Below are 20952 nucleotides of genomic sequence, written 5' to 3' on the forward strand. Positions count from 1 at the left end.
GGGGCGGTGGGGGGGGGCCAAGGATCCCCCCCCAACTTTGTTGATCTATAGTAAAAAAAAAAAAAAAGAGGGGGGGGAAAAATCACCTTCCACCCCCAAATTTACACCCCCCCCCTCCACGGGGGTTAAAAAAAAAATCAAAATCGAAACACACTGGAAAGGCCCCCCCCCCATGTAAAGCAGCAACACGGCCGGGGGTGGGGGCTGTCAGCAGGGAGGGCAGCTGAGGACAGGAGTTGGGGGGGGGGCTCGCTCGTTCAGTTCCCTCCCCCCCGCGTCTGGCGCGTTGGTCGGGCCCGGCCCCGGCGGCTCATTGTGCTCGCTTCACGCCGGCCCAAGATGGCGGCGGCGCTGGAGAGCCCGGCCAGCCGCTGACTACAATAGAGGGAGGCGAAGGGGAGCGGGCGGCCCCCCCCCCTCCTCCTTCCCCAGCAGCGGCCCCCCCCCGGCCCGCACTCTCCGAGCGGCTACTCTAGCATGGTGCGGGGCCGCCGCCGTCTCCTCCTGCTGCCGACATGGGCGAGAGGCTGGAGCTCAGGCTGAAGTCGCCCGTGGGAGCCGAGCCGGCCGTTTACCCCTGGCCGCTGCCCGTCTATGTGAGTATCGGCCCGGCCCGGCAAGGGCCCCCCATTCCCCGCCCGACACCCCCTTCTCCCGCTCAGAGCCCCCCCCCCCGGACCCCCGCCCCGGCTCCCTGTCATATCCCCCCGGGCACTTCCCGTTCCCTGTCATATCCCCCCCCCCCGGACCTTCTCTTCTTGCCAGACCTCCCTCCCCCCCCACCCCGCCTTGGACCGGTCCCCCCTTTATCGGGTACCTCCCTGCTGCCTGTCAGGTCCCCCTGTTTTGGTCACTGCCCTGTCCCAGAGCTGCCCCCCCCGCCTCTCTTAAGGCTCCCCTTGTCCGGGCACCACCTTCCCCGGACCCCCCCGCCCTGGGCATCCCCGTTGCCCCCTGCTCTGGGCACTCCCCGTTAGGAACCCCTTTCCTTGGGTACCCCCTGAGCTGGCTCTCTCTCGGGCACCCCCTGTCCAGGCCACCGTTGCCCCACAAGTCACCCCTGGTCCTGACACCCTTCAGCCTCTGCCTTTCCCCAGGCACCTTCCCCGGTTTCACTTTCATGGGTTGTCATCCATGGACTGTCCCGTCTCCCCTCAAAGGCTCCTTGTCCCTGGTAGCTCCGCTCATCTGTCTCCCAAAGAAAACCCTTGTCCTCCTCACCCCAACTAAACACTCCCTGCCCAAATCACCTCTCCACTCCAGGCAGCCTCTGGTCTCACCAGGCCCAAATACTTGCTACTCCTTCCACAGAATCCCTCTCTTTTTTCTATTCCTTCGTCTCGTAATTTCTGCCCCAAACAATCCCCCCCCCCCAAATCTGTTATGGGTGTCTTTCTCCCCCCTCCAAATCTTCAGTCTGTTACTGTTCCCCAGTCATCCTCTTCCATTGAGAGGATGAGTATTCAGAACATGGAAGAAATTCCTGTTTATCCAACCTCTCTTTCCCAGCCTTCATTCCCAGTTACTTCCTTGCTGCCTGTCAGTCGCCATCCAGGCACCCCTATCCCCAACAAGCCAACATCTCCCCTGCTTCCAAACCAACCACCTTTCTAGTCTATGGATTTCCCCCTCTGCCCTCAGATAATCCCATTTCCTCTGGACCCCCAACCCAAACAAACAATTCCTTTCTATAAATAAACCCTCCTGATGCTGTTTGGCATTATTTTATATCATTATTTTCTTCAGGCCCTCTGGCACCCTGCTTTTAACCCACCTCTCCTCAGTCCCCTTTCTCCATTCAGCCCAGATCTGGATTGGATATTTTCTGTCACATTCGAAGTTTTTCTTTCAGGGTGGGGGCTGTAGCAATTTGTAGCGTTCTAATTACTGTAGCATAAATAAATAACTATAGGATGAAATATAGCAAAGGGTGGGTTCTTTTAGTCTGCTCAACTCAGGGCGGTGTTTCTCTTAGAAAAAGTGGATTTGACCTCTAAAATTGGTTGGACTTCACAGATAAACAGGGATGCCTGGGGGAGAAGATAGCTAGTGAAAAGTTTTTTTTCTTGAAAAGCTCCTTAGTTCCTCTGACAGGTTAATAAAATTGTTTCAGACTAGATCAAGAAGGACTTGTAATTTTGCAAATGTGAACAAATCTAGGTTCTTCTTTCTGGTGGTGAAGTGGGGGAGTCTCAACTGCTCTGATGGGTTGGGGAAGGAGGTTAAGGGTGTGGGGGAAGGGGGAGAGACATCTTAATTCCCAATAGGGAAGGGAGGGTTTTGGAATTTGTGTGTGGTTGCATAAGTGCAGGTTTCCTTGACTTTTTTGAATACTTTTTAAATAAGTATTAATGTAAATTACCTTTTTATTTTGTCTAAAGAGAATTCCAAGTCAACTTTTCTGTTGACTACACATTATAATCCACACCTTCTCTCAGATATGACCCTGATTTCCCTCCTCTGTGTGTGTGTGTGTGTGTGTAATTTTTTAAAATAATCCACAAACTTGACTGTCTTTTTCTGTCTATCTTGAATCAAAGTGCTAGATATGTCATCCCTTAAAATGAGTATTCATGTTCAAATTAGTAAAAGCCTCACCAAGGAGAAATTTAGACTGTTTGTGTACTTATGGTTAGATGTCAGTGCAAAACCAATCTAGCCTCAGCATCAAATATTAATCCTCTGCCATGTAAAAACACAGGGTGCGAATTGGCTTGCAAAGAGACAGTCAGGCAGTAGTCTTCTAAAAACTGGTTTGAATGCTGTTGGCTTTCTTTGTAGTGTTTTGGTGTTTGGACATGCTAGGACTTAGTCTAAGTATCTTGGTAATGCTGATGCAACTGCAATTATATACTATCTTGCTTATGGCCGGGAAGACCACGGCATACTTGCTTTGTGACTTTTGGTGCTGTTGGATGTGCCTGTGGTTTTCAAAACATCCTGCATATACCAGGGCTTGCTATTTTTGATCATCCTGCTCCCAGAGCTTGAGCCCTCCAGCACATACTAGTTAATGCAGCCTTTCCTGTTTGGGCAGCTCTGTCATTTGTGTGTGTGCGCGCGCTGCACTTGAATTGACAGAAACTGAAAGTGTAATAGTGACCAATTTAATTTCATGCTTGTTTTCACATATTAACTTGCCTCTGGAAGCTGATTGTGTGTAGCAATAAATATTTTCTTGCATAAGTTAAGGCTCAGTCAGGAAGGCGGGAATGGATTGGTGATATTTGTTTGAATCTCCTTGCTTATAAAAGGAAACCTGAATTTAATGTTGTTACAACTTGTGAGGTAGGGATAAAGAAATTATCAGGGGAAGCTTGGCCAGGTGTTTCTAGGCTGCATCTATTCTAAAATGTCAGAATATGCAGACTCTCTTTTACAGTTCATCAAAATGTAGTGGTCAGGGTGCCTATCTGCATATGTGATCTAAGATTTAAGAACTGCAGTCGAACCCGAATATCCTGTCATTAAAGTGGCCTCTCTGGGTTGCATATTTTTTCCCATAGCGATACAGAAGTGAATGGTTCATCTGGAGCTAATCAATATTTTGCACTGCAGCTCTGTTGAAGAGATCACACTCCATAATAATTGTGTGTACTTGCTGCAACTTCAGCAATTGCAGCAAAGAACTGTAATGCTTTAAAAAGAAATCCTCTTTGAACATTGCAGTGTCTGGCCTACTAACATTGTACCGTATTGAACGGTAGACTTTATTTCCCTCGTTGGCTCAGACTGGAGTTGGCAGCAGGGTGTATGTACCGTTGTGGTTTTAGAGCTCAGCTCTGTTTGACGTCAGCAGAATGTTTCTTAGTTTCACCACTGACTCCACTTGCTTCTTGGTATCTAGGAGGCAAGGTGGGGTGACTTCAAAAATAATGTTTTAAAGATTTTTTTTGTTTAGAAGCATCTTTATTTGCAGTTTCTCAAGGTTTATACTTCTCTGTGCCAACATTATGAGAGAGAATTTATGGGGGATTGGGAGAAAAAAACAGCACTCCCCACTAATTTATTTCTGAGAGCCACATGAATGCTGGAGAATCATATTTGCAGTACCAAAAGTTGCTCAGGTGTTGCGGAGCTGCTGTTTGGTAGCACAGTTGTGTGACTTAACATTGTATTAGACAACATTTGTAACTTTTTATTTGTTACTACATCCAGACTTCATTTCACTTAGCTTAACTTACAATGTTTTTGTACCATGAAAAAGACTTAGATTAAAAATGTTCATATTAATGGTGAATGGATGTTAGCAATTTAATTATGGTATGATTTTATTTGTTGTTGTAAAGGACAGTTGCTTATTTTGTGTACAATAGGAAAACTGGGATCTCCTCAAACTGCTGAATTTGCATAATAGCTCAGCTGACAAACTGATGCCTGTCAAGCTGTTAAAAGAAACCTGGGAGGGTGATGTGAAACGTGTATTTCCCTACAAGACTAATTAAGACCGTGGGAGGAGAGAGCTTTGGTGTTACAGATACAGCCTCCCACTGGCTTACATACAAAACTGAAAGTATGACTCTTCCCCCGCCTTCTGCTTTCCTCAAAGGCCACAGTTTCCTAATGAATACATGGTGAGCAGTTCTGTCCGTAACACACTGATGAGTAAGTTGAATAGTGCATGGTGAGTAATCTTTCCCCCCCATGTGACTCAGAAAATATTTTCTGATGTTGACCTCTGGTTTTTATGAGTGTCCTTCTTAATCAGAGCTGAGGTGGGTTTACTCTTCTGTATCACAGCTTAACTCCTTGACTCCCAAAATCCTGCCCAAAAGTGTGGTTGCATTAAATTCTCAAGTGTCTAGAATATTAGGTCTTGTACTCTGCTTCATTTATTGTATTAAAGCTTTATTTTAATGACAAATGAGAAGTTTAATACACCTAGATCTATTCTAAATGACCCAGATAAGGTTTCCTTACTTTATCACTCTGCTGGCCTCTCACTTCACTTAGAATCATTTGCTCAAACTTCAGATTTCAGGTATATAGACTAATACATAGAAGAAGTCACTTTTGTTCATACTTCAAAACATAGATACACAGGTTTTGAAAAAATTCCTGGTTGCTTACTGCCTCAAGATAAATACAAAAGACACAAAGTTTGGGGTCTTCTCACAAGCAAGTTCCATTTGCAAAAATTGGATGAAAAAATCAATCCCTGTTATCTCTGAGGGTGCTGGAGCTTACTCTGGGGCACTAGATCTTGTTGGCTTGCTGGGTGCCACTATGCAGCCTCCTGTCAGGATGAAGTATCCCCTTCAGAACAGGGAGTAGCCTGTGTGACTCTGCAGTCTGAATTTTAAACCTTCAAACTAGCAGCTGTGATGATAAATCTGGGCTGAAAAATCTGAGAATAATTCACTGTTCTATTGCTGTTTGTGCGTGATGTTTTTATTCTCACTGCTATCTTTCTGCTGAGCTCTGATGGCAAAAATATTCCATTGGCCAGAAAAATGTTGTCATAGCATCATTTTTGCAGCTGTTTGAGAGAGGCATATTTTGGCATATGTGTCTACTACTGAGAAGTAATGAAATACAAGCTTGATACAGTATTGACTTTATTTGTACAAGTGGGTGGGTGCACAGCGTCTTTTGCCCACTAGCTCGGAAATGCAGGCTGTGACACATGATACCATTCTGTCTCTAATGGAATGTGTTTTCTCTGAAAACTCAGGGGCAGGCACTAATGATTAAGATCACCACGCAGCAGTGTGTCACCTTTTAAAAATGTATTAAAGGTTAACTATGGAGATGAATAACAAACCCTGTTTAAGATCTTATGCCCACTCTGATTGTGGGAAGCAGCCCTGCCTGGAATGTAATCGTTTGCATCAAAACCGTATCTTCCCTCACTGTTAAGGAAAACCGGTTCTATTAATATAGGAGTGGACTCCAATCGTGTGCTGTCACCTAAAGTTTTCCCAGTGGGAGTGGTGATGGCAGTGGCTCTCCCAAAAAAAATTCACGATACAGACTTCTTAATCATCAGAAGCTGTGTGTGTGATGGTGACTCACAGAGTTGGGAAACGTTGGAGCTGAACTGATATTTGTGGTTGTGGGGAACTTTTTAAAAAATGTCACTAGTGTGGAAAAGACTTTGAAGCTTGAATGGTCTTCCCCTTCTCTGATCATCCAAACCCTGCATGCACTTTGAACTTTAGTTCTGAGTAGGCTAAATCCGGGTAATTACTGATTTGATGATTTCTCAAGGTTGTCTGGATAATAAAGTATATGGAGATAAATACTTTCTAACCAACAAAACAAACAGAAGCAAGTGGAAAAATGAGCATTGTAACATGATTAACATAATATAATACGTTTGCATTGTTGTTGTAGCTATGTTGGTCCCAGGATACTAGAGAGACAATGTGGGTGAGACAGTATCTTTTTTTGGACCAACATCTGTTGGTGAAAGAGACAAGCTTTTGAGCTACACAGAGCTCTTCAGGCCTGGGAAAGAAACCTTTCCTGAACCCCTTCTTCTGGCCTTCAGATAACACCTCCCCCCCCGCCTCACAAGCTCATCATTGAAAGCAAGTTTCCCACAGACCAAGACACACCAACGCAAAGCAGCACCAGACTCTGCCTGAACAACCTGCAGACGCATCTCCACTGCCACAATGATCAATACCCCCTGCAACACACCTCCCAAGATCCGTGGGTTCTACACATGCCTATCACAACACTCGCTGTACCTCATCCAGTGCACTAAATGGTCCAATAAGAACAGTGTGCGTGAAACCAATCACTATGCTCTTGAATTAACTCACACAGAAAAATGATAAAAGACGAAAACACCATCCTATAACCTGTGGGTGAACACATTTCATAACTTCGCTAGATACTAAAATTCAGAGTCTTAATAAAGATACTGGATTTATGGCTTATTACAACCATCTGTAACCCACTGACCCTCCCCCCCCCTTTTTGTTTTTTCTTATGACTGCAAGGGTGTTAACACGCCATTTCATCTTGAATGGTCCCTTAGAATGTGTTACCTCCTTACATTAAATAATCTGCTCCACCTTATATTTAGCTGTGGTATTCTGAGGCCTGGTCTGCATTAGAAGATTCGCTTGGTATAACTTCATTGCTCAGGGTTTTGAAAAATCCACCCCCATGAGTGACGCAGTTAAACTGACCTAACCCCTGGTTTAGACAGTACTAGGCTGATGGGAGAATTCTGCCATCGGCCTAACTACCGCCTTTCAAGGATGTGGATTACCTATGCTGACAGAAGAACCCCTACTGTTGGGTTAGTGGTATAGCTGCGTAGCTGCAGGGTGCAGCTGTCCTACTGCAGCATTTTCAGTGTAGACAAGCCCTCAGTACCTTTCCCAGACTCAAAGAAGAGCACTGTGTAGCTCGAAAGCTAGCTTGTTTCACCAACAGAAGTTGGTCCAATAAAAGATGTAAAAGTGTGTACCTCATACACACTGTGTCTATAATGTAATTTGACAGTTTTCCCCCATTCTCTTCAAAATGAAACATGGCATGTGCTCACAGTGAGGTTTTCTGCTCTAGTTCAGGTTGTGAAAATATTGCCACCCTACAACTTTTCACACCCCTTGGGTTGCCATAGAGTAGAAGTTTATTTTCTCTGCAAAGGTTCTTGTCAAATATAATTTACTGTGGGTGATAACCAAACATTTACTCAGATTTCTAGATGGTTTGATTCGGAGCGGAAACTGACAACACAATACCTGTATTTGCATCCTAGCAAAAGCTCAGTAAGCAAATACCTTTCTCTAAATCCTTCTCCCACCTCAAAACAAGATCACACAATAGCCTGACTTAATTTTAATGGAAAGTATCTTAAGGCCATTTCTTCTACAATTCTGTTATTGCGTCCTTATATTTGAGGCATCTGAGAGGCATTGACATGAAATGGAGGTTGTCAAAGATGGTTTTTTTTTTTTTTTTTTTTTGGTAGAAGAGATGGGTGTTAACCCCAGCTGTCCTGGCCAAAGTTCCAACTGTGATAATTATATTTTATTTTCCTAAAATTCTCCCTGTGGTTTCAATTGGACACAGTATAGAACTGTTTGTGCAACTGAAAGCTCTGTGTTGAGGGAAATCCATCTCACCATATGCAGCTCCCATCCTTCTCCCTCATGGCAACCCACTTATGGAGAAGATTGTCCTTTCAAGTGTCAGCCATCCAGATGAATTGTGCTTCCCCGTGGAGCTTGTGAAAGATATTTTATTCCTTGGTTTGCAAGGTTTATGGGATATGTAATCACCTTTGTCCCCGAACAGCCATACTTCTCCTTTTGCACTTACATGCTCACCTTCTCCATTCCTCCTTTTTTCTTTCTTTGTTTCAGCTCTTAGAATTAACCTTTTGAGTACTCAGTTAAAACCTCCCCCATGCAATAATGAATACACATGATCAATAGTATAGTAAACTTGTCCATTGTATTAATAACAAATTTTTGGTATGTATCTGATAGTTTGTATGTGGTATATTAAAATACTGTTTGCAGTTGACTTTACTTTCTCTTCCTAACAAAAGTTGCTGCAAGGGGGAGGGGGTACTCACACCAGGAGTCTGTGAATGCAATGAATTTTGCAGTTCTTAACTTGCAGATGAGTACTAAATACAAAAATAAAACAGAAAAATCTAAAGGAAAGCCAAAAAACAAAATTGAACATCTTGGTTATACTTGCCACGTGGCACGAATTGGGCTCCTCAGCCACTTAAAAACCCACCAATGAACCCCTTTGGCAGACCTCGTCCTTGCCTCAAGGGATAGCCAAAGACTCGCCATGTAACTTTTGTATTCTGTAAATATTGGTCTTCCAATGAATCGTTGTTCATTCGGTGCAAAGACGTAAATAAATGTAGTGGAAACTAAACTTTTTTAGTGGAAGATGTTTAGTGTATGAAGCAGTTTAATGAGTATTTAACTACGTTTTATTCAACTAGCCAGCAATGTGTTTAATTCCATTATCATATATAGTATAGAAATGCAGACATTAGAGAATTAAGAATAGTTGCTATTTTTAGGATATAGGAGGAAGGCAAGTTATGTTTTACAACAGGAAATCTAAATTATGAATTTTCATAGATATCAGAACTATGAATAACAAAGATGGTTTCTGCTCTGTATTTTTTTTTTTTTTGTCCCAGTTTCATGAGTGACTTTTTGAGGAAGCTATAAACAAAGGATGTTTTGGTGTCAGGCTAGGGAACTAATGAAGATAATTAAGTGTTGATTGCTGAAATAATCAGTGGTGTAAAGAGAAAAGCCTTAGAAAGTTCTGAAACAGCTTCTTCCATTTAATATCCCAAATATATTGTTAGAATCTGCCTACACTAAAAAGAAATGTTCAGAAAACTTCTGTTGTTAATCACGTGTAGCTCCATTGTTGGTAGCAGCATTGGGAGCTCTATAGTGAAGAGACAATCCAACCTTTTTAGCACTGTCAGGTATCCCTTTTTAGATACAAAGTTTAAAAACTGCCCTTAACTGTTGTGTAGTGTTCTTGTAGTATGCACTGTCAAATAGCTGCTTCCTGCTAGTCCAGATGTGGATGCATTTCAGTGTTATGGGAGGTGTTCCTTCTAGTTTGGACATCGATTTGTAAAGCCCTTTGGTGTGAAAAGTGTTCAGGCAAGATTTTGATAGTTTAGGGTAAAATTCTGTTACCAGTGAAATTAATGGGAGTTTTGCCATTGACTTCTGTGGAGCCAGGATTTTACTGTTTTCAGTGAATCTTCATTATATGGAATAAACACGTTGGAAGTGCTTAGCCTTTGATTTAATTTTTGCCTTTAAATTAGGAATATCTTCAGATATTGCAGAGTTGTAATGACACTATTTACCAGCCTGTAAAATTAATCTGGTCTTTGAGAGCTTTTGACGGTCTCATGAGCTCTGTACGCAGTACGAAGTCTGTGGCAGTGCAACAAGTTGAAACTCATTGTAGTTGCAGATCAGTTGTTGTTGTTGTTGTTGTTATTTGTCTCAACACCCTCAGAAACATTGTTCTTCTCTGACCTTGAGGCTCTGTAAGGAATATAGATTTGTATTCCAGCATTTCTGATGTGTCCATCACTGTAATAAGTAGGAGGTAGCCTCAGATAGTTATGGTTTTTCCATCTTGGAATAAATGAAAAAACTTCCTAAAATTTTAAATCAGACTGTGTAAGGTACCGAATCAGCAACAGAATAAATAGGTAATGGTGTGTGGGTGTGTGTACATAAATAAAACTTACGTGGTGAACAGAATTTCCTCCTCCTATTAGAAAACATGTATAAATTTTATAGTTGGGTTCAAAGTAAATGAAATGCAGTTTCTGTCTCTTTAAAAACATGAAAAAAAAATTGCTATTAACATTCTTCTAGATAGTGGTATGTTCAAATCCGAAGGGCCTCTGTGACTCTTGAAGGCCATCCCACTTCTCCGGAAATGTTTAATGGTTGCTTTTCATTGAAAGTCAGTAAAGGGTTTATTCTCTTGGGAACTCTTTGTCACCAAAAGATGCTGAATTCATTGGAATGCATTTGGTAGGCAAATTCTGTTAATCCATTGCACAGTTCTGAAACTCCTTAATGTTAAACATACTAAGTTCTTTTATGACTCATGCCCTTGGTGTCTCAATATTGTCTCAGAATTTTGAAAGAAAATGTCCTTATCTTCTAATTTTGTCCTTTTTGGTTACTCCTTTCCCCATTTCTGCTCCTAATGGAACTTGAAATTAACATGACTTGGATTTATTTATGTTCAAGCTATTAGTATGGTTTTGGGACTAAGGGCTCATTTGTATCAGGAGTAACACATGCAGAACATTCCGTTTGCTTAGGTCCTACATAGAGAGAGAAGTTCTGGCAATGAGAACATTTTGGCAACCACCTGTGTGGACACAGATTGGTTTATTTCAATTTAATTTAAACCTTTTCCCAACTGACTTGACTTAAACCAAAAAGTCATTTTTATACCAGAATAAGAGTGTCCATATCCAAACTATGTGTTTATCTAAACACACAAGTTGTACCACTTTAACTACACTAGTCCCATCCTTCTTACTGTGGACACAGTTTTACTGGTATAATTTTATTCCCACATGGCATTGGTTTTCAACCTTTTTTCATTTGTGGCAATCTCAAATATTTCGAATGGCGGTGCAGACCTTTTTTGAATCTTAGACTGTGGACCCCCAGGGCTCCGCGGACCATATGTTGAAAACCGGTGCTGCATGGGAAGGAGAACAAGCTATCCCAGTATAAGCCACGTTTATACTGATGTAATTGTGTTCACACTAGGGGTTGTACTGGTTATAACTATTTTTGTACTGTGTGACTACTTTGGTTAGGGGTACAATTTTCTACCAAAATAATGTGTCGATGAGGCCTACACACACTGGTATAAATTTACAGATTGAGTTATACCAGTGCAGCTTTCTCATGTAGACATGGCCTCAGGCTCTGTTTACACTACAAGTTACGCTGGAATAAGTTATAGGTTTCTATATGGTAGCCGTGTTAATCTGTATCAGCAAAAACAACGGGGAGTCCTTGTGGCACCTTAAAGACTAACAAATTTATTTGGGCATATGCTTTCATGGGCTAGAACCCAATTCATCAGATGCATGGAATGGAAAATACAGGAGCAGGTAACATACCTTATGTCCACAAAAGTTTATGCCCAATTACATTAGGAATAAGTTATGTCACTTGGGGATGAATAAATCCACCCCTCTGAGCAACGTAAGTTACACTGGTGTAAGCACCGGTGTGGACAGTGCTATGTTGGTGGGAGAACTTTTCTGGCTGACGTAGCTTCTGCCACTCATGGGGGCTGGAGTAGTTAAGCCGATGGAAGAGCTCTCTCCTGTCAGTTTAGAGCAGCTATGTTAAAGAACTTACAGTGGTGCAGCTACATTGGTTGCTTCCCTTCCAATTTGCTATCACATGAACCACCTCTCCTTGCGTTTGCAACATGTTCCTGAGGCAGCTACAGCAATTGCTTATGTGGAGATGTAAAAATATTTAATGCTTTTTAGCTGTCTTAGTACAGTGTAGCAGGTGGAAACAAGGAGGAGCCAGCGCTATATGATCCAACAGTTCTGCAATCTATATCTATCACTCCTACCCATAATATTTATTTGGGTCCCATACCAGTTTTGGAACCTCTAATTGAGCATATTTTCCCCATTAATTTATCATAATTTCAGTATAGGTTAGATCTTGGCCCCAAACTCCAGTTTTATTTTTTCTTTAGCAACCCCCTCCCCCCCCCCCCCCTTTTTTTTTTTTCTTTTTGTCCCTTAAGAAGGCATTAATGCACTGCAGGTTTTACGTGATGTCTTCTGGCCAGCTGTGAGTAGTGCTATAAATTACTTGAAGCTTTGATTGGAGCCTTCGTTGTGGTTTATGACCTTGCCATGTGAGAAATAATCTTTGAGCTGTAGCTCTTTGATTTAATGAAGATAAAGAGAATAGGGACACATTGCCTGCTGGAGGGAGTCTAGAGATGTCTTTTGCTTTATACCTCCTCCTTGGTGTAAGGAAACCTCAGTTGCAAGGCAATTCAGAGGAGGTTTCTTGCTCCAATGTGTAAGGGAAGTATTGTATTCCAATTGCTACACTGGAAAATAAATGACACCACGCTACTCTCAGCTGAAGGCTGATGATATTAATATGTCTAGCCCTGCAGCATGAAATATTACACAGATATGACTTTAGCTTTCTCTTCACTTTGTATTCAGAGGGTCCTGAGGCATGTGAGTATGAGCTCACCAAAAATTGGTAGTGAACATGCCAAAGGGCCTGAAACTTCTGAGAGTGACACTCGAGATAGTTGCTAGCTGCACTGGAGTTCTTGAGACTTCTCAATTCATTCGGTTCCCTCCCCAAACAGTGTCTCTTTCCCTTTTCCCTGTCGTAGCTGGAAATGCTTCTTACATGGGATTTCAGACTTTCACCATTGTCTGTAGATGTTTGTATCCAGAATGAGTCCTGTTTTCAAAGACTTAGCTGCATGTCTGCCTGGGCAGGCTGAAAAATAGGCTAAAACTTTGTATGTTCCAAATCAGGATGTACACAGATTTTGACTGCACGTTTAGCACTGGGTTTTGAAAGAGAGCATCTGAATGCCACACAATAATGTGGCACACTCTCCTTCCCTTTTCTATCCCTCTGGGGTAGCCATAGCTCAGAGTAGCACCATATTGACACCCCTTTCGGATCTACAGAAAACCTTTCCACTTGAGCACAGATGGAAGAAACCTGGGGGATATTAAAGACACACTTGAGCCACTAATCACTTTATTTCAATGAGCAAAATAGGCTGTTTTTCTTGTCCCACCTTTGTGATGTCGCTGCTAAGCAACCTTGTCTGTAGGTGACCACAAGGGTATATGCACCCCTTGATGGTGTGCCCACCATTGTGGCCAGCAGGGCCGTGTTTTTGCTAATATGCAGATTGGCCCTTTGCAATCAAAATACCTTTATCAAAGCATGAGGAGCTCAGCGGTATTCTGAGGCTGGCTAAGCGGTTGGGAGAGCCTGAACTGCTGTGATTTTGTGGCCAGGAGAGGAGTGGTTTCCAAAGTAAGGCCAGCTTCTGCCATGAGGGAGGTGACCGAGACAGTGGCAACATAGAACAGAACAAGCATTTTTTTTAATCAGTTTGCATCAGCTGCTGATTCCTTTGAGTTGTACTGATTGACCTAGTAGTTGTTGAAGGGCTCATGAGAGACCTCTTCCTCCTGGTTTGCAAATGCCTGACCACAACTAGCTTGCATGTGTCCAAATTGTCTTGGGCATCTCTCTTGCACAATTCTGAAACTAGGCTTTAGACACCTTTCTTTGGGGAGGAAGTGTGTCCTAGTTGCTAGAATACTGAAAAGGGACTAAGGTGTCCTGGGTTCTATTCCTGGATCTTCCATTGGCTTGCTGAATCATCTTGGGCAAGTCACAGTCCCTCTCTTTGCCTCAGTTTCCCCATATGTAAAATGGGGGTGTACTGACTTCTTTGTAAAGTGCTTTGAGATGTGCTGATTAAAAGTGCTATGGAAGATCAAGGTGATATCTGTAAGACCACCTCCTCAGTCCCACTTATTTGTGTGTGCCCATCCTCGGATTTTTCCAATGGGGGTGGTTTGGCATCCTGAAAATCTATCTCCTGCTTATACTTCAAAATACCCCATAGAACCCTTACACAGGGCATAGTGTATTTAAAGCACTGTACAGACAGTGACTAAACTCACAAGTATTATCCTCATTTTACAGATAGGGGAGAATAGGTAAATGGGTATTTATGCTATCTTAAGCTTTAGAAAACATAGCCCTCATGAAACTTGCTACAAATATAGACTGCAGGACAGTTATATGAGAATGAACTAAATATAAAAGGACATGCATCTGGAAGAGTGCTAGGATGTGGTTTCTCACTTCAGGCACTGCCAGCAAAACATTTTAATTGAACATGCTGTGCTTGTTTGTGGGAAAAATGACTAAAGTGACACATTCACAAATTTAAGAAATAGCTTTTTGAGATTCACTTTACATTAAGAACCTTTTCATCATGAAAATAACTCTTCCCCCCTCCCCAACATACCTGGGTGTCTGCGATGCAACACTATCATGCTGGACCTCAGAATTATTTCTAGGTATCACCTTTAAGATTTAATATGGGAAGGTTACTTTAAAGAGCACTAAAGCAAAACAGTGTAAATGGAGGGAAAATGTTTAGAGAAGGTTATGTAGTACTTCCTATTCAGTATTGCACCACTGGCCTTCATAATAACTGGGTAGAGTGCAGCAAAAGTGTTGTAATAAACTGTCAAAGTTTGAGAGTTCAGTCTGATATTATAGGCTTCTAATTCAGTTATTTTCATTGGAAATTGCTACTGTATTAAAAAACAAAAACATAGGTGAAAGGCTATCTGTCTACTGCTGTCTAGTAGTAGTGTCTGCTACTGAGTTTGAACAGTGCTTAGTCCAGTGGGGCCCGATCCTTGGTTGATTCCTAAGTACTACAGTAATAAACATGATTAATCCTTAATATCTGCTACCCCTAGTCTAGAGAATGAGAAACAGAGATGAAGATTGCCCTTAAAAGTTTGGTTTTCCTAGAATGACAGTCACAAAGAACTTCTTAAGAGAAAATGCTCAAACTTTTCAGGCAATATAAGAAATAAAAGTATGCTCTAATCACAACAAGCGGTTCCGATAACAAGAAGGAAAGGGAGTGGAGCATGAGATTGAGACCAGTGTTCTAGTCCCAGCTCTGACACTTGCTTAGGCCTTGTTCATATTCAGAGTTGCATGATTTAATTTTAATTAAATTTAAAAACGGCTTCAAAACGGTGAGGCTATTTGATTCATTTTAAACCAGGATTCTATTAATGTTATCTTAACTCAATAAGGAGTCAAACAAAATCAGAATAAACCAGTTTAAGTTTACTTGAGTGTACCCATTAAACTGGTTTTGCACTAGTTCAACTAAATCAGTTTAAAATCACACATTTAATTCCATTGTTGCAATTTGTATAGAGACAAGATCTCAGTGCCGACTTGGGCAACTCACTTTCTTTTCCTGAGGTCTGGTCTACACTTGAAAATTAGATAGATATGTCAGCGTTGCTCAGAGCTGTGAAAAATGTTGCGTCTTGAGCACCGTAGTTAGGTCAACCTAACCCCCACTGTAGATGCAGCTGAGTCGATGGAAGTTTTCTTCCGAGAGGTGCATTAACTACTGTTAGTGTAGGAAGCATCTATGCTGTGGCGCTACCATGGCACAGCTGCAGAGCTGTAGTGTAGACATACCCTGAGCGTGTTCCCTCATCTTTTAAAAAGGGATAATTCTTTATCTCCCTCATGGTATGTCTACACTACAAATGGGGTGGGTCCTGCTTTGAGCAGGGGGTTGGACTCGGTGACCTCCTGAGGTCCCTTCCAACCCTGATCTTCTATGATTCTAATGCTACAGTGGTGCAGCTGCAGCACTGGAACTGTGCCGCTGCATTGCTGTAGTGTAGACTTGCACAAAAGGACTTTCATTGGATACTCTGGGGAACTGGTTTAACAGCAGAAAATAATCCGCTGGTATCAGCTGCATTTCCACTGGGCTTGCTGGTTTAATTGTACTGGTGTATATGTATACTGGCAAACCTTTTCAAGTATAGATATGTAGGGCTGGTATTTTCCAAAGTACCCAGCGTTGACTGGCCGTCTACTTTGAAAATCCAAACCCATGATATTGTGGAGTGCTTTGAGGTCCTGTATAAGTACTAAGTGACCAAATGATTTTCTTTTTCAAAGCACTTGAGACAGATTGACTTCCGAAGCATATCGGAAGGAGCAGCCATGCTTATGGAATACTGAGTTCTTTTCACTGATGCTCCTTTTCTTCGTTCAAGTGATACTTTTTAAAAAAAGGATTTTAGGTAAATTAATAGGGACTAATTCTGCCTTCAGATGCTCATGCAGGGCTCCTATTATGGCCAACAGTACATGTACCAGGGGCATAATTAGGCTTTCAAATTATGCACAGTGTGTACATGTTACTGTCATAATAAAAAAACCTCTGTTTGATATGGAAGTGGTCCCCCCCCCCCGCCCCAGTTGAAGAGCAGGAAACCGGTTTTATTTAAACTTCTCCAGTGTTGACCTCTTGCCGTTTTCTGGTGTAAAGAACACTGGAACTATAGAGGAATATTATCACTGATGGATGTACGTGACATTTTAAATTGTATGCTTTACATGTCTGCAGAGATCAGTTGATCCTTAATAGGATAATTTTGAAATCTGAAGCTATGCAACTGTAGCCTCTAATATTCTTTAAAACTTGGCAAAACAATATTAAATTAAACAAACTGTATTGATATAACTTTGACTTGAACCTACAAGTTGATATGTTTTAAAATGGTCTAAATGCCATTCTTGCTGTGATTAAGAAGGTATTATAGCCTGTGGGCTGCAGTTGCTTACTGCTTTGAGGCCCTAGCAGTAGCTACTCCCATTAGGGAAAGGGCTGTCTCTTTTTGGTCTCTGTTTGTACAGTGCCTAGCACAGTAGATTTTTTGGCTGCAGCTAGGACTCCTAGGCACTACAATAATACACAGAAAACCTGGATTTGTGCTGGAAATGGCCCAACCTGATGATCACTTTAGATAAGCTATTACCAGCAGGACAGTGGGGTGGGAGGAGGTATTGTTTCATATTCTCTGTGTGTATATAAAGTTTGCTGCAGTTTCCACGGTATGCATCCGATGAAGTGAGCTGTAGCTCACGAAAGCTCATGCTCAAATAAATTGGTTAGTCTCTAAGGTGCCACAAGTACTCCTTTTCTTTTTGTAAATACAGACTAACACGGCTGTTACTCTGAAACAAATAATAGTGCTGATAAGAGACATTGCTTCGGCTTTAAATCTGAATCTCTTTTTGCTTGGGTGAGTATGTTTGAACGATACATGGAGTGTGGAATCCAGTATCCTAAGAACTGGTACTGAGAGACTTCAGTAGAGCTGGTTGGAAAATTTTCCAGCAAAACTGTTTTTTGGTGCAAAATTGTATCTTCAACAAATTATTTTTGCAAAATATATTTGTTTTTCCTCAGAAAATACTATCAAAATAATTTGGCTGGAAAACTTTAGATTTTGTCTGAAAACTCAAATTTGTGTGGAACATTTCAATGAAAATAAGAGTTTTGTTTTTCGTCCGATTTCTGCAGGAAAGAATTTGGATCACTTCTAGCTGTGTGTTAATACACTTACACACGTTAAAAACTAGTTATGAAAGTGGCATTGGATGTTAATGATACTTGCTGTCAGTTGTGGACTGCATCTTTATTTTTGATACTTGTAGTTTAGACAACATTAAAGAGATAATGTTACAAGTTAAAATGATATAGTTATACCAGTATGATCCCTCATGAGGACACTTATTCCAGTGGGAGAATGACTTTTTTCAGTTTAGTTTAAATCCAAGTGATAAGCGAAACTGAAAAAGGCCCTCTTATGCTTGAATAAGAGTGTGCATACAGGATGTTAAACGGGGTGGAGTTATATTGGTATTAATTCACACCTTAAGTTGTACCAGTATATCTTTCCTGTGTAGAAAACGCTTTGTGTTGTGTGATTTGTGTGTGTAGTGAGATTTCTGCACTTTAACCTGAAGGCACAAGGAATTGACTTTATTAACAAGCAGATTTTCTAACTGTTTTTACAGGGCATTTGAACTATAGATAACAAAAATGTCCTATAGTCCTGGTCTACTTGCAGTTTTTGTACCAGTATAATTGTCTGTTAGGGCTGTGGATTTCTTTTTTCCCCCTTCCCCCCCATAAAGTACAACCTCAAGTGTGGACCCAGTTATACTGGTATAAATGTGCTTCTGTTGGTATATAATTGGTATATATTCTTCTTCCCATATTGGAATATGCTCTACGGGTAGATGTATAAATTTATACTGGTGGAACTAGGGTCACACTAGGTGTGAATTTTTTTTTTAAACTGATTGAATTATACTGATATGGTTAAAAAGATATGACTCTTGTGTATAGACAAGCCCATAAACATTTGTAAGAAAAAAAATCTACGAGAGAGACTAAACTTGCCATTCGTGGTATTTCTAAGGCTATACGTATGCTACAGACTTCTGCTGGCACAGCTATGTTGGTCAGGGCTGTGAAGAGGTGTGATCCCGAACTGACAGAACTGCTGTTGGCAGAAGCCCCACACGTAGACAGTTACACTAGCAAAACTACGCTTTTACCACAATATATTGTTTTGTTTAGAGGTTGCAGAATAATCTATACGAGTAGCAGCACAGCTTGGCCAGTGTAAACACTGTGCACACTTTGCTGGTATAGTATATACTGGTGTAGCTATACCAGCAAAGCACTCCTAGTATAGACGTGGCCTGAGTTGAAAAGTTAAGGGAAATATGAGTGGGGGAAATGAGAATCTCGAAGGACAGGATAATGAAACCAGTAGTTTTGTTAATTTATGCAATGTCTGTATACACCCGCTCCTGGAGTCCATGCAACACTCAAAGGTTTTCACAGGGTGAGGTGTTGCTGTTGCATCTGGATCATGACTTTAGACTGGTGGGACTGAGTTCTGGAGACTTAGCAGCATTGGCTTCCTAGCTTCTGGATTAGGAAGTTGACTTTTCTCTACCTCTGTGGTAAATTAGCTGCAAAATGGCAGTGGGAGACCACAAAGGATAAGAGCTCCAGTTGGTGTGCAGAAGAAGTGCAATTCCCCTGTGGAAGATGGCTGCCCTCCCTTTCTTCTTGTGGCTTTCTTCTTGAACCAGAAGATTTTATTTGGAGTTAAGAGCCATAGTTAGTTCATCCCATCCATTTGAAATACCAAGGAATGTGATTAAAAATAACTTCTGTTTTGAATTTCAATGCCATTGAAGCAGAATGAAGTAAATTACTAAATTGATTGTGTTGTTTTGCCCCACAAGTGAGTTCTCTGGTGTGTGCAGCATAATTACGGAGGTACTTATTTGCACTGTTGGGGCTGTTACACTCTTGATTCCCATCCACACTGGCATTCCACCAGTTGAGAATGGGACAGTGGCAGATGATGTGATGGGAAGCATTGCTTGGAGCAAGCATGATCCAAATGTGACCATCTGTGGTGTGTTACGAGCATTTTTGTCTGTGGAGCTATGGCATGTTACAGAGCATACAAAGAGGACTACATGGTGGTTAGTAGGTCAAACTTCACTGCTTAGCCAATTACTTGGTTTCTGGTTTCCTTGTTAGTTTTTACTCCTTAGGTATTTTGTGGCTGCTGCCATCCCTGGAAAGTTCAAGGATTTTCACATCTGAGGCCATGTCTACACTAGCACTTAGGTCGGCAAAACTTCTGTTGCTCAGGTGTGTGGAACCCCCCCCACCCCCCCGAGCGACACAGGTTTTGCTGGCATAAGCGCTTATGTACACAGCGCTGTGTTGGCAGGAGACACTCTGCCGCTGAGGTAGCTACCACCACTCGTTGAGCTGGTTTTATGATGTTGACGGGAGTGCTCTCTCCTGTCAGCATAAAACAGCGAGCGATCTTACAGTGGCACAGCTATATTTTAAGCTTGTAAGTGTTGACGTGGCCTGAATCTGAGGGTTTGGCTACACTTGGGAGTTACAGTGCAATAAAGGAGGCCTGGGCGCCCTAGCTCGCTACCCGTTCGCGCTGGCGAGGCGAGTAGAGCGCTCTGTCTCCGCGGCTACAGTGCTGCTGGTACTCCACCTCGGCGAGTGGAATAACGTTCGCTGCGCCCCCTGCTGGAGCGCCGCGGCGCCAGTGTGGACGCCCTGGTCCGTTAGTGCGCTGTGATCGGCCTCCAGAAGTGTACCACGATGCCTGTTGTAGCCACGCTGGTCATCACTTTGAACTCTACTGCCCTGCCCTCAGGTGACCAACCGTTAGACCTGCCCTTTAAATTCTCTGGGAATTTTGAAAATCCCCTTCCTGTTTGCTCAGCCAGGCGTGGAGTGCTCTCAGCGCATCTTTCCAGGTGACCATGCCTCCACGCGCCAGGCAATCCCCAGTATGGAGCAATGGCGAGGTGCTGGACCTCATCAGTGTTTGGGGGGAGGAAGCTGTCCAGTCCCAGTCGCACTCCAGCCATAGGAATTACGATACCTTTGGGCAGATATCAAGGGCCATGCTGGAAAGGGGCCATGATTGGGACACACTGCAGTGCAGGGTTAAAGTGAAGGAGCTGCGAAATACCTACTGCAAAGGCCAAGAGGCAAACAGCCGCTCCAGTGCTGCCCCTGCGACCTGCGGTTTTTACGAAGAGCTGGATGTGATACTTGGGGGCGATCCCACCTCCATGCCAAATATCACCATGGACACCTCAGAGGCCAGTGCAACAAGGCAGGAGGAGGAGCAGCAAAGTGGGAGTGAGGGTGCTGAGGCGGAGGAATGCAGCCAGGAGCCGTTCTCAAGCCAGGAGGAAGGTAGCCAGTTGCAGCGGCCAG

General features: G+C 42.5%; 1 protein-coding gene across 7 annotated transcripts in view; it reads left to right on the forward strand.

Annotated features, from left to right (window-relative positions):
• The first annotated feature begins 253 nt into the window (after window positions 1-253).
• The window catches only part of DOT1L (DOT1 like histone lysine methyltransferase), a 103803-nt gene continuing 83104 nt past the window's right edge, over window positions 254-20952 (forward strand). For 3 of the 7 annotated variants that reach the window (XM_073324235.1, XM_073324231.1, XM_073324233.1), the window contains exon 1: window positions 271-596. In XM_073324235.1, the coding sequence (XP_073180336.1) occupies window positions 516-596 (81 nt within the window). In that variant the 5' untranslated portion in view covers window positions 271-515. Of the gene's footprint in view, window positions 597-20952 lie in introns of all 7 variants that reach the window. The other 4 variants (XM_073324230.1, XM_073324232.1, XM_073324234.1 and 1 more) reach the window with 3 other exon arrangements.

The sequence above is a fragment of the Lepidochelys kempii genome, chromosome 25, assembly GCF_965140265.1.
Source record: "Lepidochelys kempii isolate rLepKem1 chromosome 25, rLepKem1.hap2, whole genome shotgun sequence".
NCBI classification, from domain to species: Eukaryota; Metazoa; Chordata; order Testudines; family Cheloniidae; genus Lepidochelys; species Lepidochelys kempii.